The sequence below is a fragment of the Cololabis saira genome, chromosome 8 (genome assembly GCF_033807715.1).
Source record: "Cololabis saira isolate AMF1-May2022 chromosome 8, fColSai1.1, whole genome shotgun sequence".
NCBI classification, from domain to species: Eukaryota; Metazoa; Chordata; class Actinopteri; order Beloniformes; family Belonidae; genus Cololabis; species Cololabis saira.
Window position 1 is genome coordinate 47,174,020 of NC_084594.1, and position 15,770 is coordinate 47,189,789.

The 15,770-nt window shown below is 43.7% G+C and overlaps 1 protein-coding gene across 1 annotated transcript in view; it reads left to right on the forward strand.

Annotated features, from left to right (window-relative positions):
* Positions 1 to 15,770, forward strand: part of LOC133449054 (integrin alpha-5-like) — a 100,245-nt gene that overhangs the window by 26,330 nt on the left and 58,145 nt on the right. Inside the window, exons 3-10 of the mRNA XM_061728164.1 lie at positions 4,690 to 4,790; positions 6,763 to 6,886; positions 6,973 to 7,034; positions 8,498 to 8,543; positions 8,663 to 8,788; positions 11,028 to 11,072; positions 11,986 to 12,029; positions 12,116 to 12,172. Coding sequence (XP_061584148.1) covers positions 4,690 to 4,790; positions 6,763 to 6,886; positions 6,973 to 7,034; positions 8,498 to 8,543; positions 8,663 to 8,788; positions 11,028 to 11,072; positions 11,986 to 12,029; positions 12,116 to 12,172 — 605 coding nt within the window. The remainder of the gene's footprint in view (positions 1 to 4,689; positions 4,791 to 6,762; positions 6,887 to 6,972; positions 7,035 to 8,497; positions 8,544 to 8,662; positions 8,789 to 11,027; positions 11,073 to 11,985; positions 12,030 to 12,115; positions 12,173 to 15,770) is intronic.

Below are 15,770 nucleotides of genomic sequence, written 5' to 3' on the forward strand. Positions count from 1 at the left end.
CCCCAAGCCATCCTGGAATCTCCCTCAGCAACGCAGGAAGCGATAAGGAGTATCGTTCCATCACAGGGTGTAACTTATCACAAGCGCTCGCATGCTGATATCAGGCTACAGTTTAGACAAATAAGAGCTGTGACTGTTCTGACTTCTGGACATAAATACACACCCACAACATGTTTACTAGAAACGAATATGTTGAAGGACATAGTTTAGACTGTAGGAGCACTCTTGTAGTAATGTTTACACACACTCAAACACATCTACACACGTTTATGTATTATTTTTTTTACGATTTTTTTTATTGAATTTTTGGCACAACAAACATTAACAGTATAAATGCACTTATGAATTATGATGCCTAGATAAAAGACATTAACAAAAATAGTCCTAAAAATAAGAAACGCACGCAAAAAACAACAACACATCAACGATACGCCTTGACTAAAGCTGGGCATACACTGTGCGATATTTCAAATTGTTTGATTCAGCCCCATCTCAAACTGCACGACTAGATCTCTGAGTTCAAAAGTTCACAGCCCACGATTTATGGTCTCACACTGTACGACCTGATGCTCTGATGCTCCATCTGCTCACACTATACGTTCATAATCCTCACGTCTGCTCACACTATACGTTCATAATCCTCACGTCTGCTCACACTATACGATCACAATCCTCACGTCGGACTTCTGTTACTGGAACTGGAGGCCGGTTTTGGGGCAGGGGTGGGCTGTGTCCACCCAAACGTGCGTCCTGCCCACCCAATCAAAGGTTATGAGGATCCTTTATTTTTTTATAATTTGATTTTTTTATATATATAAAAAATATCACAGAATATCTAATATTCTGATTGGGTGGGCACTGCGCATCATTTTTAGACACAACAATGAACGCATACCGCAAAAGTTGTGTCTCGGCGGAGGAACCCGGCGTCCCAGCAAAATGAGACAACAGAGAAGTTCAGAACAGCAGACAGAGACACACTGAAGGCTGATTTATGGTTCCGCGTTACACCAACGCAGAGATATGGCGTAGGGTACGCGGCGACGCGCACCGTACGCCGTAGCCTCCTTGTTGGTGTAACGCAGAACCATAAATCAGCCTTCAGCAATTTGTGCTATTCTGTGTGGCGATAAATGAAAAAAGATTAGACAACGTCGTGATTGGACAAGGAATTGGCTGGGCAGACGTGGGAAATGCAGCCTTTTTTTCTGCTATTAAAGGTATTGTGACATGAAAAACACATTTTTATTGATTTTTTGTGTTTTGTTGGGTGTCTTGACATCAATTACACCCAAAAAACAACAAACTTTTAACATTCAGTGTATTGTGTGCTTTCTGGGATTTTCCGCATAACTGTGCAAAAACGGCGCATCTGGTTTGGTGGCGGGCCGTTACGTATAGACCCGCTAAATCACCGCCCCCTCCACCCAGCTCCCTGCCTCCTCTCCTCTCCAGCGCACCATAAAGGCTGATTTATGGTTCCGCGTTACACCGACGCAGAGCCTACGGCGTAGGGTTACGCGGCCACGCGCACCGTACGCTGAACCCTTCGGCGTAGGCTCTGCGTCGATTTAACGCGGAACCATAAATCAGGCTTAACACGGAGCTGTTTAGAGCCTCTTTTGTTCTAATCACCGGAGGAAAACTGCTAAGAAGACCCGCGACCACTGACTGGACTTAAGATAAGGGGACACTGCTGCTTGCATGCCTTTATTTTTATGATTGTTTGCGGTGGACTGTCTGCTTCGCCGTGCTGCTTTTCCGTGCATGCTTCGCCTGTCGCTCCCGGCTTAACTCTCCGACGCCGCTGTTAGAAGTCCGTGACCAGAGGACTCGACTGGAAGTCGACATCCCCGGGCTGTAGTCGCCCTGTGTGGGCTGTGTGTGTGGGTGTTTGTGGTTCGGTGTGCGTGCGTGTGTGTGGAGACGGCAGAAGTGTGTAGCAGTTGGGTTGGAGGAGGTTGGGAGGAGGAGCGGGGCAATGATTGACAGGAAAGGGGGAAAAGGACGCGTTTTTCACGGCGCAAAAAAACACCGTCATAAAAAGCCAGGAATGGAGTACTAGAGTGAAGTTTTTCTTGTTACACCCTTTTAGACACATTTGAGGGATGTTGGCCAAGACTTTTAATAGTGTTAAAAGCATGGTAAAAATGATGTCACAATACCTTTAAAACGTGATTTGTAATGTGAATTTGCAACACTTTAAACTACAAATAATAGTTTTTGACGTGACATCAGAGATTGCGCATGCTCTCTGTGAAAGGATGAGGCCAATCGGGTCGTAGCTGCTTCAACTGTGATTCCTTCACGAGGAGCGACCAGGATTTCAAACACGTTTGATTTTCTTGCGAGCACACGATTTGTGATCGAGAGCTCGTTGTGAGGTGTTAATCTCTCGTCGTGAGGTGTTAATCTCTCGTTGTGAGGTGTTAATCTCTCGTCGTGAGGTGTTACTCTCTCGTCGTGAGGTGTTACTCTCTCGTCGTGAGGTGTTACTCTCTCGTCGTGAGGTGTTACTCTCTCGTCGTGAGGTGTTAATCTCTCGTCGTGAGGTGTTACTCTCTCGTCGTGAGGTGTTACTCTCTCGTCGTGAGGTGTTACTCTCTCGTCGTGAGGTGTTAATCTCTCGTCGTTATCCCACGTTAACTGCACGACCAACGATTGGGTTGAAATCTGGGCCGATCCAAAAAATAGTCGCACGACTGGAAAATCGGCTCAAAACGAGCCGATAATCGCACAGTGTCTGCCCGGCTTTAACATACAGTATAAGGAACAAGGGGCCCATGTAGTGTCAAATTTGTCTGTAGACCAATCAAAGTGCACCTTATTTTTTCCAGTTTTATACAGTTTTAAATAGATTTGATCCAAGAGACATGAGTAGGAGCTGCAGAAGATTTCCATCCAAGTAAAATTAAACGTTTTGCTAATAAAGAAACAAAGGCAATTAAAGCTGCAAGCAGCGATGAACGGGCCCTCGCACTCATGGCCACCGTCCCCCTTAAGCATATCAGAAATGACACCACCCACGAGTCTTTATGTCAAACCATTCAAAAGATATGGCAGAAAGTAGGGACAACCAATCAGAAGAGGGGGCGGGGCTAATTCAGGTCAAGGAAGGTCAAGGACTCAATACCGAGTCCGATGACACCACCCACATGTCTTTCAAAAGCCTTTCATGCCGTTCAAAAGTTATGGCAGAGAAAAGTTTTCAAGGGGGCGCTGTTGAGCCATTAGGCCACGCCCATTAATGCAAACCATGAAATATCAAATTTATCGCCAGGCCTGGCTTGCATGCAAAATTTGGTGACTTTTGGTGAAACTATCAAATATTGACCAATCAGATGAAGGGACGGCGCGCTTTTTGGCGTCTAGCGTCGCCACAGTAACACTTTTGAAAGAGAAAAGTAATGCGCGTAGTCGCAGGATGGAGACGCATATTTTGATGTATAACACACTTGGGTGCACATTACGGTTCGGGCCGTATTAACTGCCGAAGGAATGGCATAAATTGTGCCAAAATTACACAATTAATTCAAAATAGCAGACTTCCTGTTCGTTTCGGCCATGTCGCCAAGAGACTTTTCTTTAAGTTGTGACATGATACAGGTGTGTACCGATTTTCGTGCATGTACGTCAAACCGTATTGTGGGGCTTGAGGCACAAAGTTTTCTAGGGGGCGCTGTTGAGCCATTAGGCCACGCCCATTAATGCAAACCATTAAATATCACATTTTTCGCCAGGCCTGGCTTGCGTGCAAAATTTGGTGACTTTTTGGGTACGTTTATGGGGGCAAAAAGGCCTTCCTTTTGTCAGAAGAAAGAAAAAGAAAAAAAAAATTCCTACAGAAACAATGGGGCCTTCGCACTGTAAGTGCTCGGGCCCTAATTACATCTTTACTTGCTTACGTTTATGTATTTATGTTCAGTGGTCTGACGTTTGCAGAGCAGCTTCAGGATTTAAGGTGTGTCTGAGGACGGAGTTTAATCGCCTGTTTTAGTGCTTAAACAGTGGCTGAAGAAGAATTTGGTTCAGTTACTTTTAAAGGCATCAGATTCTGTAAAACCTTTTCAAGGGGACTGCTGTATGTAGCATACTTAATTTATGACAACATGCACAAAGAAAATATCCGTCTGACCACAAGTCTTTCATTTTCCTTTTCAGGAATGAATCAAACAGAGCAGGATAATTAACTTTCCCAAATGAACCATTGCAGCATAATATTTTTCAACAGCAACGTTTTAGGAAGATGTAATGTTTCTCGAGTTACCAAATGAAAGCCATTGCCTGGCAGGACTCTATTATCAGCATATCAGCGCTGCCAGGGCCCCGCTTAAAACCTATCCTGACAATGAGCTGCAGCTGTCCGGGTTACAGTTACAACCACGTCCAAGTCCTTCCTAGCCGTTTGATGTCGGCCGTAGATGGAGGACGGATTAAGACTGCAGATCCCAAGAACACAGTAATGAAATATCCACATCAAAAGCCAAGAACCTGTGGAGAAAATGTTTAAATGAGCACAAAAGTCAAATAAAAGTGACATGAGAGCTTGAGTTATGACAACATGTACGCTTCATCCAGCCCCTAATCCTTGGAAGTGACTCTGTGTTCTAATTTTAAGCCTTTTTTTCTTGGACGTAAACTCCTTTTAGGTCTAAATCAGTGCACTTGTGTTTTTCTGTGTTTTTACAGGCGACCGCTATTTTTATATAAATGACTTAAACACCCAAGTTGAGTTCAAGTCCCATCAGTGGTTTGGAGCCACTGTCCGTTCCCATGGCAACAGCGTCCTGGTAAGAAGATTTTTCTGACAGTTAGGATGAATAGCTTGAATATGTAAGGGATAATGCCCGACGAAGTGTCCATTAAGTCCATATAAGTCCATATATTTATGTTAATGTCACCTCGAAGGGCATTATCCCACTTATACCACGGTCACTAACCAAAAAACATAAATATTAAATCAGTTATTCATGCTTTAATGTGTTTTCAGTTGAAATCATTAGTTTTATAACCAGCCACAGCTGAGCGGCTGAGCGACTATTTAATCTCTCGTCTGCAGCCGTTGCAACCTGGTAGTTTTTAACAAGCCATAACTCAGTTTCCTTGGTAACACGTGAGGGTCTGACTAATTCCTGGAACAATCACTACCGTCTCCAGTAACTAGGACGGACCTGAGGTTCGCCTATTTTCTTTTCTCTCCTCTTCTGCATCCCAGTCATCAAAATTGTTAAATTCAACAAATAAATTAAAAGAAATGACAAAATCCCTCATGTGGCCGTCCTGCGGTAGCCGGCTCTTCTTCTCTGAATCTCCGTTGCCGTGGTTACCACCTGGCGGTGCAATGATATTAAAGTTATCAGGCAATTTGACCAAACCTGTTTTCTAGGTGTAGGTTATCACTTATAACCTACACCTGCCAGCCAATCAGAATGAAGTATTCACACAGACCGTGGTACATGTTATTTAACATATTGATGTGATGTACCGTGCTGTCGGGCAGACTGAATCCCAGATATCCACAGCACCACAACTGTATGCAGTATCGTTCATAGAAAATACAGTTCCAGCTTCTAATACTTGATCATTTAGGAAACGTTTAAAAAAAACAAAAAAAAATTAGGGCCATGCAGGAGCAAAAATATTTGAGAGGGGAAGATTTTTTTTTATTGTGCACTTCGAGAAAAAAGTCGAAACGTCGAGATTAATGTTGAAATACAATTTCGAGAAAAAAGTCGAAATGTTGATAAAAAAGTCAAAATTTCGTGAATAAAGTTGAAATGTTGAAATGCTTTATTCTTGAAATTGTATTTCAACATTAATCTCTCAAATTTCTCAAATATCTTTTCTCCTGCATGGCCCCAATACTCTTCTGTAGTTATTGTTGGGGGGATTTAGTCAAAAGGTATCTAGATTTGAATCATTTGAGTGCAGTTTCAGTGAAGATGTTTGGTAAACTTCACAAAGGTTGATTGGCTTAATCTCTCGTCGTGAGGTGTTAATCTCTCGTCGTGAGGTGTTAATCTCTCGTCGTCAGGTGTTAATCTCTCGTCGTTACCCCACGTTTACCTCATTAGGCACGACCAACGATTGGGTCAAAATCTGGCCCGATCCAAAAAATAGTCGCACGAGTGGAAAATCGGCTCAAAACGAGCCGATAATCACACAATCACAATGTCTGCCCGGCTTTAGCAGCACGTAGCTTCAGTCTGTCTTGCTTCTGTCGTCGTCCCTTATTTTGAAATATGTCCACACTGCTGACGTCCCGCTGCATTAATTGTTGCTATCTTGCCTGAAACGGCGCTGCCAGTCTCACTCATGTATCACTCTCTTCTCATCACCACGCTAAGCTTAGCCGACTAGCGGCTAACCGGAACAGCTGGCTGAGCAGCCGCCAGGCTGCACACTCACCCGGGAACATCTCCCCCTAGAGTCACTAACCAGTAACTACAACAACAATGAAGTATCGGTGCGTGGTATCGGATACATGAAGAGTACATAGAGTACGAGTATATGAGAGCAGTATCGGAGACTAGGTACCAAGTAGGGATGCGCCGATACCGATACTGGTATCGGTATCGGGGCATCCCTACTTGGTACCTAGTCCACAACTAAGTTTTTGCAAGCGTGGGGACCTTGATGGATTTTCTCTCTGGTTACAGTTGCTGAGCTTTCTTTGGACATTCACCAGCTCAAAAAGAAAATATCAGGCACTTTCCCATTTCTCAGCCGGAAACAGTCCTAAGTTGTCTCTGTGTCTCCCAGGCGTGTGCGCCCCGGTACTACTGGAGGACAGAACACGACACAGCCTTTGCAGACGTTACAGGATCTTGCTACCTCTCTGTAGACGGCCTCCAAACCTTCGTTGAGTACGCTCCATGCCGAACAGGTACTGCACGGCGTTTACAGCTGGGTGTTCCCATGAAACCCAACATTTATTGATATTTCCCATTGTTTTGTTGTTGCTCTCTGCAGAAAGACATGGACCTGCTGGACAGGGCTATTGTCAAGGGGGATTTAGTGCAGATTTTACCAAGGTAGGGGACATTTGGTCATATAATGTTGTTTATCCCTAGTGCTGTCTTCGGGTCAAGGAAGGAGGAAGAGAAGAAGGGAGGAAAGAAGGAAGGAAGGAAGGAATGATGAAAAGAAGGAAGGAAGGAAGGAAGGAAGGAAGGAAGGAAGGAAGGAAGGAAGGAAGGAAGGAAGGAAGGAAGGAAGGAAGGAAGGAAGGAAGGAGAGAGCAGGAGGAAAGAAGGAAGGAAGGGAGAAAAGAAGGAAGGAAGGGAGAAAAGAAGGAAGGAAGGAAGGAAGGAAGGAAGGAAGGAAGGAAGGAAGGAAGGAAGGAAGGAAGGGAGAAAAGAGGAAGGGAAGAAGGAAGGAGAGAGCAGGAGGAAAGAAGGAAGGAAGGGAAAAAAGAAGGAAGGAAGGAAGGGAAGAAGGAAGGGAAGAAGGAAGGAGAGAGCAGGAGGAAAGAAGGAAGGAAGAAAACAAGGAAAGAAGGAAGGAAGGGAAAAAAGAGGAAGGGAAGAAGGAAGGAGTGAGCAGGAGGAAAAAAGGAAGGAAGCAAAAAAGGAAGGAAGGAAGGAAGGAAGGAAGGAAGGAAGGAAGGAAGGAAGGGAGGAAGGAAGGAAGGAAGGGAAGAAGGAAGGAGAGAGCAGGAGGAAAGAAGGAACAGGAGAATTAGGTCATTTTGACCCGAAGACAGTACAAGGGTTATAGCTATATGGGTCAATGACGAAAGATTTTTTTTTTTTTTTTTCAAAGGATTTTCAACAGGTCCATTTTAAAATAATAAAAAAAAGAATATCTATTGCAGTAGTTCAAACATTAAGAATGTTGTGTACACATAAATTCATATAAAAATGTTAAATTAAGTGATTTCAGAGGTTTTTGTCAAGATGAAATGGCACTAGCCTTAAAAAAAGTCATGTGGTGCAAATGATTCATATTAAAATTAATTATCCTTAAGATCTTGACATCTTTTTTTTTTTACAAGTTTTCAGTATTATACAAAAATGGTTGTTTTTTTAATGGTCTCGCCACATGATATTTCATAAAATGGACATCAGTCAAACTTTGTTTGTATATTATGATGGAAATATAAATACAAATGTGTTGCAATCTTACACACTACAAGACAGTTCTGAAATCATGCCAGATAGAAGAAGATTGATTTAAATAAATTTAGAGAGATTTCAAAAAAAGTTTTCAAAACAAGAGTCATGGCCGGACAGTCGCACCACATGACATTTAGACGCTTAAAACAACAACAAAACCCCGAATAACTAGTATTTTCAGAAAATATAGGCATCACGTCATTGACCCAAATTCATGTAACTGCATAGTCACAGTTTCTCTGTTTTGGTCGACGTAAGCAGTGGTCATTACAATGTGCAGATTAGACTTGTAAAGTTAGAAACACAGGATGAAACTCATGACACTTGCATTTCTGAGCACGGGTGGCTGTTTTTTGTGCTGTTTTTTTTTGTCCCTTTAGGAGGGGAGGGTCATCCTTGGAGGGCCGGGCAGCTTCTACTGGCAAGGTGAGCTCCGTTGTTCGGAGTTTATGGAGAGTTCAGGAGTTCTTTTCAGTGCAAACGTAATCAAAAAGACAGCTGATGTTAAAAAGACCTACTTAACCTGCTGATATGAAATCCTGCAGGCCAGCTGCTCTCGGCCACCACAGAGGAGATTGTTAAGGCCTACTATCCTTCCTACTTCCTGCTGGCGGTCGCCGGACAGATCCAGACCCGGCAGGTCCAGGGGAGTTACGATGACAGCTACCTGGGTGAGGTCACACCCTAACCAGACACAATTAATAGTATCAATAACTAGTGCTGTCAGGCCATTAAAAAGATTAATCTAATGAATTACAGGATTTATAATTAATTCATCAAATTAATCGAATTTTAATCTCATATCTGCTAAAGGTCCCCAAATAAAGAATTTGAATTCTAGGACATTGCAAAATTGCAGTGCATGACTAATCAATTGAATACACTCAGAAGAGAAGATTGGAAATCCACATTTTTATTAGTGAAGTGTGTTTCATAAATGAAATTCAAAAGAAAAAGCTCAAGCACATCAGCAAACCAATTAGGCCAGGTGCATTATTCAAAAATGCAATACAAATACAGTTAAATAAATAAAATTCAGAAATAAAATAAGGCTGAGTCTCAAATAGGCACTTAAGCAGACTCTCATCCATCCATCCATCCATCCATCCATCCATCCATCCATCCATCCATCCATCCATCCATCCATCCATCCATCCATCCATCCATCCATCCATCCATACATACATACATACATACATACATACATACATACATACATACATACATACATCCATCCATCCATCCATACATCCATACATCCATACATACATACATACATCGTCCGCCGCTTATCCGTTCCTGGGTCGCGGGGGCAGCAGCCTCAGCAGAGATGCCCAGACTTCCTTCACCCCAGACACTTCCTCCAGCTCTTCCTCCAGGTCTTCCTCCAGCTCTTCCTCCATCTCTTCCTCCATCTCTTCCTCCAGCTCTTCCTCCAGCTCTTCCTCCAGCTCTTCCTCCATCTCTTCCTCCAGCTCTTCCTCCATCTCTTCCTCCAGCTCTTCCTCCATCTCTTCCTCCAGCTCTTCCTCCAGCTCTTCCGGGGGGAGTCCGAGGCGTTCCCAGGCCAGCCGAGAGACATAGTCTCTCCAGCGTGTCCTGGGTCTTCCCCGGGGTCTCCTCCTGGAGGGACATGTCTGGACCACCTCCCTAGGGAGGAGGGACATGCCTGGAACACCTCCCTAGGGAGGAGGGACATGCCTGGAACACCTCCCTAGGGAGGAGGGACATGCCTGGAACACCTCCCTATGGAGGAGGGACATGCCTGGAACTCCTCCCTTGGGATGCGTCCAGGAGGATCCGATACAGATGTCCAAGCCACCTCAGCTGACTCCTCTCAATGTGAAGGAGCAGCGGCTCGACTCCGAGCTCCTCCCGGGTGACCGAACTCCTCACCCTATCTCTAAGGGAGCGTCCAGCCACCCTGCAGAGGAAACTCATCTCTAAGGGAGCGTCCAGCCACCCTGTGGCGGAAACTCATCTCTAAGGGAGCGTCCAGCCGCCATGCGGAGGAAACTCATCTCTAAGGGAGCGTCCAGCCACCCTACGGAGGAAACTCATCTCTAAGGGAGCGTCCAGCCACCCTGTGGAGGAAACTCATCTCTAAGGGAGCGTCCAGCCACCCTACGGAGGAAACTCATCTCTAAGGGAGCGTCCAGCCACCCTGCGGAGGAAACTCATCTCTAAGGGAGCGTCCAGCCACCCTGCGGAGGAAACTCATCTCTAAGGGAGCGTCCAACCACCCTGCAGAGGAAACTCATCTCGGCCGCTTGTATCCACGATCTTGTCCTTTCGGTCACTACCCAAAGTTCATGACCATAGGGGAGGGTAGGTGCGTAGATTGACCGGTAAATCGAGAGCTTCGCCTTTCGACTCAGCTCCTTCTTCACCACGACGGTCCGGTACATCGACCGCATAACTGCGGACGCTGCACCGATCCGTCTGTCAATCTCACGCTCCATCGTTCCCTCACTCGTGAACAAGACCCCGAGATACTTGAACTCCTCCACCTGAGGCAGGACTTCTCCACCCACCCGGAGAAGGCACGCCACCCTTTCCCCGTGGAGAACCAGCACAGCAGACTCTCAATTCAAAATTAAAACTTGCAGCTTAATGTGAAGCTGCAACGTTTTCAACCTGATCTCACAAAAATCCATGATATGTCCAGGACCGCTTACGTACCCAAATGTAAACCATCATAGGAGCTCAGTACTCAAGTGCTGCAGCTTCTCTTAATGCTTGAATGTTCCTGATTTACTTTTGAGCAAAGAAATATCATTTCAACAACTCCTTATATTTTATCAAGTTCACACATGCATCATGGAGGCTTCTGTGGGTTAACCATCTATTTTCTGCACCTTTCCTCTCTTTCCGCCCCCGTTCCTCCTCTCCTCCTCGTTGTTCCTGCAGGTTACTCCGTGGCTGCTGGGGAGTTCAGTGGAGACGGGGAGGAAGGTGAGGCTCACTTTTGCCAAACAGAGAAGTAAAATGATTGATGGAGTACAGGATTTGCTACGCAGCTTCAGTCTCATGTTTACGGAAGAGTATCAGAGCCATGCAGGAGAAAAAACTTTTGAGAGGGGAAGATTTTTTTTTATTGTGCACTTCAAGAAAAAAGTCGAAATGTCGAGGAAAAAGTAGAAATGTTGAGATTAATGTTGAAATACATTGTCGAGAAAAAAGTTGAAATTTTGAGAATAAAGTTGAAATATAAGTTTGTGAATAAAGTGTAAATGTCTCCTCTGGCCCATCAAATCCAGTTAGAGAGACTGACAGCTCTGCAGCAGCAGCCGTAGCTAACTAACTAACTAACTAACTAACTAACTAACTAACTAACTAACTAACTAACTAACTAACTAACTAACTAACTAATTTACATCCTTGTAAATTTGTCGTAAAGCCAATTCTTGTATTCTGAACCGTGTCGTTCTACTTTATTCACAAAATGTTTACTTTTCTCTCAACATTTCGGCTTTTTTCTCGAAATTGTACTTCAACATTATTCTCGACATTTCGACTTCCGTAATACTCTTACGTAATTAGGGCCAAGCAGGAGAAAAATAAAAATAATATTTTAGGAGGAGGAAGATTTTTTTTTCATTATGCACTTCGAGAAAAAAGTCGAAATGTCGAGATTAATGTTGAAGTACAATTTTGAGAAAAAAGTTTTTCGACTTTTTTCTCGAAGTGCACAATAAAAAAAAATCTTCCCCTCTCAAATATTTTTTCTCCTGCATGGCCCTAATACTCTTCCGTACATGTTTATGTTGTAAATAAAATATGTTATTATGTCTCTCAGGAATAAACATTAAGATACCCAAATAATTAAAAGATAAATTAATCGAGGAACATTTTTTTCTTTTGACAGATTTCGTCACAGGAGTTCCAAAAGGACTCATGCTGTATGGTTTAGTAAGGAGTTCCTTCATTTGTGGTTTTTCTTTCTAATGAAGATTTCTCTAAAGAGACACAGTAAATTCACAGCTGTTTTATCGTAGGTGTCCATATTAAACGGAGCGGACATGAGGTCTCTGCTGAACCTGACCGGGGAGCAGGTACGTGCACACGGATGGAGGTTTGTGGGCAGTACTGGAGTTGAGGGGGGGATGAGGGGTGATGGCATCCCCCCTGAAATAAAAACGGTCCAAATCATCCCCCCTGAAATAAAAACGGTCCAAATCACCCCCCCTGTAAAACTGCCATCCCTCCTTTCCATCCTTTATGTCATTTCATCAATGAATGTGGTTTTACTGCTATTTCAACATTTAGACTCATCACCAGAAAAATAACACCAGAAAAATAACTTATTTGACAATTTTCACCTGTTTCAGTTAAATTTTCACTTGAAATAAGTAGGAAAATCTGCCAGTGGAACAAGATTTATCTTCTTATTACAAGCAAATAAATCTTGTTCCACATGCAGATTTTTCTACTTATTTCAAGTGAAAATCTACTTGAAACAGGTGAAAATTGTTGTTTTTTCCAGTGATGAGTCTTGTTTTAAGTGTAATGAGATTTTTTTTTACTTAAATGAGACATTTTAACTAGAAATAAGACAAATATTCTTGTTAAGATTGTGAGTTTTTGCAGTGACCCATGTTACTTATCCTGTGAAGGACAGAGTCATATTGATAAGTTCAGAAAAGTGTTTTTATTGTTGTGTTTTGATGTATTTGATGTAAGCCCAGTGGATATTTAAAGCTTACAGAAGGCTGCATTTAACTGCTGCTATGTCATTCCTGCAGTATTTCTGCAGCTGTTTTGGTCACTGCTATTATTTGTAATATATTATATTATTTGTAATCAGCACAAATTATCTGTCCCCATATGATAAAATCCACCATCCCCCCTGATTTATTTTACAACTCCAGTACTGTTTGTGGGTACACATTTAAGGTGGCACGGGCTAAAGCAAAGTGAAGGAATTTGCCCTGTGGTCAATTCAGCATCCGCAGGGTCAAAGGTGCAGCTTATTAAGAGCTCACAGTTTCCATACGGTTGAAATAAAACCCAGAAACTTTCATAAAGTTGTCCCTATATGGATTCAACATGTGTTTTTTAAATTGAATCACTGAATTGCAAATAAGTGTAAGTCTGCTTGAGTAAGTATGGGCTGGGCTGAGCTGCCGGTCTGTGATTAATGCAGCAGATCCGCGTGGAAGGTCCAAGTGAGACTGCTCCTATCAGCTTTTATTTCTTACAGAATCAGTTGTACATCTCCTACAGTGACAGCTAGACGGCCTACAAACAAGGTTCACCGCAGTTTAAGACAATTACATTTTTGGAAGACAGGTGTATTATGGGAAATAGAGGGTTTGCATTGACGTCACTTCCCCACTGGACCAGCCCCCTTACTGTCACTGAGTGGTAAAAACAGCTGCAACTAGTGGAGAAGACGGGAATGACAGCCAAATCTAGTTTCCTTTTTTTTTTTTTTTTATATATATTTTTATCCTGGTTTTTTCCCCCATTTTATCACCCAGTGCTCCTACCTAAGTAACAGTCCTGGGCGTTGCTCCCTCTACCAGTTCCTGCACTGAGCTCAGGTCTCCTCCTTAACCTGAGGAGTGAGCAGCATCTTTTAACCAGACAGGGTGGGGTTTCTCCGGCCGGACGTAGCGCGTGGAAGGATCACGTTATTCCGGCCGGATCCTCCCACCCCATCTGTTCCCCGGTTGGCCAGAGGGGGCAGTAAAGCCCAGGACTGTTGCATGTTTTTGTGAGGGTAGCTCCCATTAGCTACCCAGGGGAACACGGGGAGAACATGGAAACTCCACACAGAAAGATCCTTTCACCAACCCCACCCAGGGTGTGGTGCTGAAGTCATGGGGGAACTAACACACACTTCAGCGCCCACAGCGTCCCCGGCGGGAATCGGACCCAGGACCTTCTAGCTGTGAGACGGCTGCACTACCAGCTGCACCACTGTGTCCCATCGAATCCAGTTTCCTGATATTTATATGAACTTAATTTCTACGCCGGGGAAATACACGAAGCAAAGCTTGAAGGCTTACAAAAGTCTTGACGCTTGGTCCGACTTCAAGGCAGGATTTGTTGTAGAAATTAAAGTGATGAGGACACCGAACTTTATGATTTGACCGTTTAACGTTAGCTAACCAAAAATCCAACATTACCTGATACAAACTGGGAACCACAAATCCCCGTTTCGGTGCCTGGAATCCAGTCGTTTCTATGAATTGCAGAGATCCATTTGTCTCTCTTAAGATTATGTTTCATCAGTCTGTAAAACGATAACTCTGATTTCTTGCTAAATCTATGAGTACAGTCGATCGCACAACAGTTCCTTCCCATTTTAGAGGTTTTCCAGTTGCTCAAACTGAAAGTTTACGCTGACACTCAGTCTTTCTGACACTCAGTCTTTCTGACACTCAGTCTTTCTAACACTCAGTCTTTCTGACACTGTTTGGTTCATTCATTCAACTTTTATTTATACTCTGAAGTGCATTAAGGCACATGCCTCATTTATAATTTTGTTGTGCAAAATATCAGTTGATTTCTTGTTTGAGAAAGTGGCTAAACTCTCTCTGACGTAGTGACATACCAGGTTCAGGATGTGGGGGGTCTCTGGAGGCTCCGGGCCATCAGTCTCAGGGTGGAGGGCATTAAGCTGACTATTAAGTCATGGCGACAGTGACCTGACGTGACCCTCTGGTGTCTGTGTGGGACTGCTGTCCTCTCTGCTGGTCCCTCTGCGGGGGACTGGTCTCCGCTGGGCTCGGCTCTCCAGTTCAGCTGCACAAACACACCCAGGGTCTGGTGCAGGGGCCCTGCCCCATAAACAAAGTCATTATTTTTTATTGCCATTTTAAAATGGTGAGCCTTGTCAGAAATCGACAATAACTATATTAATTAAAGCTGTAAGCAGCGATGAACGGGCCCTCGCACCCTTGTGCACGTTCAGGCTGCAGTGGAAGCTTGTATGACTTGATGTAGATTCTTCAGGCCTGGACATTTAGCAGATGACACCACCCACGACTCTCTATACCAAACCATTCAAAAGTTATGGCAGAAAGTAGGAACTATCAGATATGGACCAATCAGAAGAAGGGGCGGGGCTAATTTGCACCAATTAAGGTGAAGGAGTCAAAACCGAGTCCGATGACACCACCCACGAGTCTTTATGTCAAACCATTCAAAAGTTATGAGAAAGTAGGAACTATCAGATAACCGCCACAGTAACGCTTTTGACTAAGAAAAGTAATGCGCGTTGTCGCAGGATGGAGACGCACATTTTGATGTATAACACACCTGGGTGCACGTTACGGTTCGGGCCATATTAACTGCTGAAGGAATGGCATAAATTGGGCCAAAATGACACGATTAATTCAAAATGGCCGACTTCCTGTTCGGTTTCGGCCATGGCGCCAAGAGACTTTTCTTTAAGTTGCGCCATGATACAAAACAAGCAAACTATGAAACTAGCTCAACAAATGTATTAAGATTTACTCAACTGTCTGACACATGATGAAGCTACTTATATATTGTATCTAGCTTATTAGGGCCCGAGCACTTACAGTGCGAAGGCCCTATTGTATCTGTAGGAATTCTTTATTCTTTATTTTCCTTCTGACGAAAGGAGGGCCTTTTTGCCCCCCTAAATGTGCCCCAAAAGTCACCAAATTTTGCACCAAG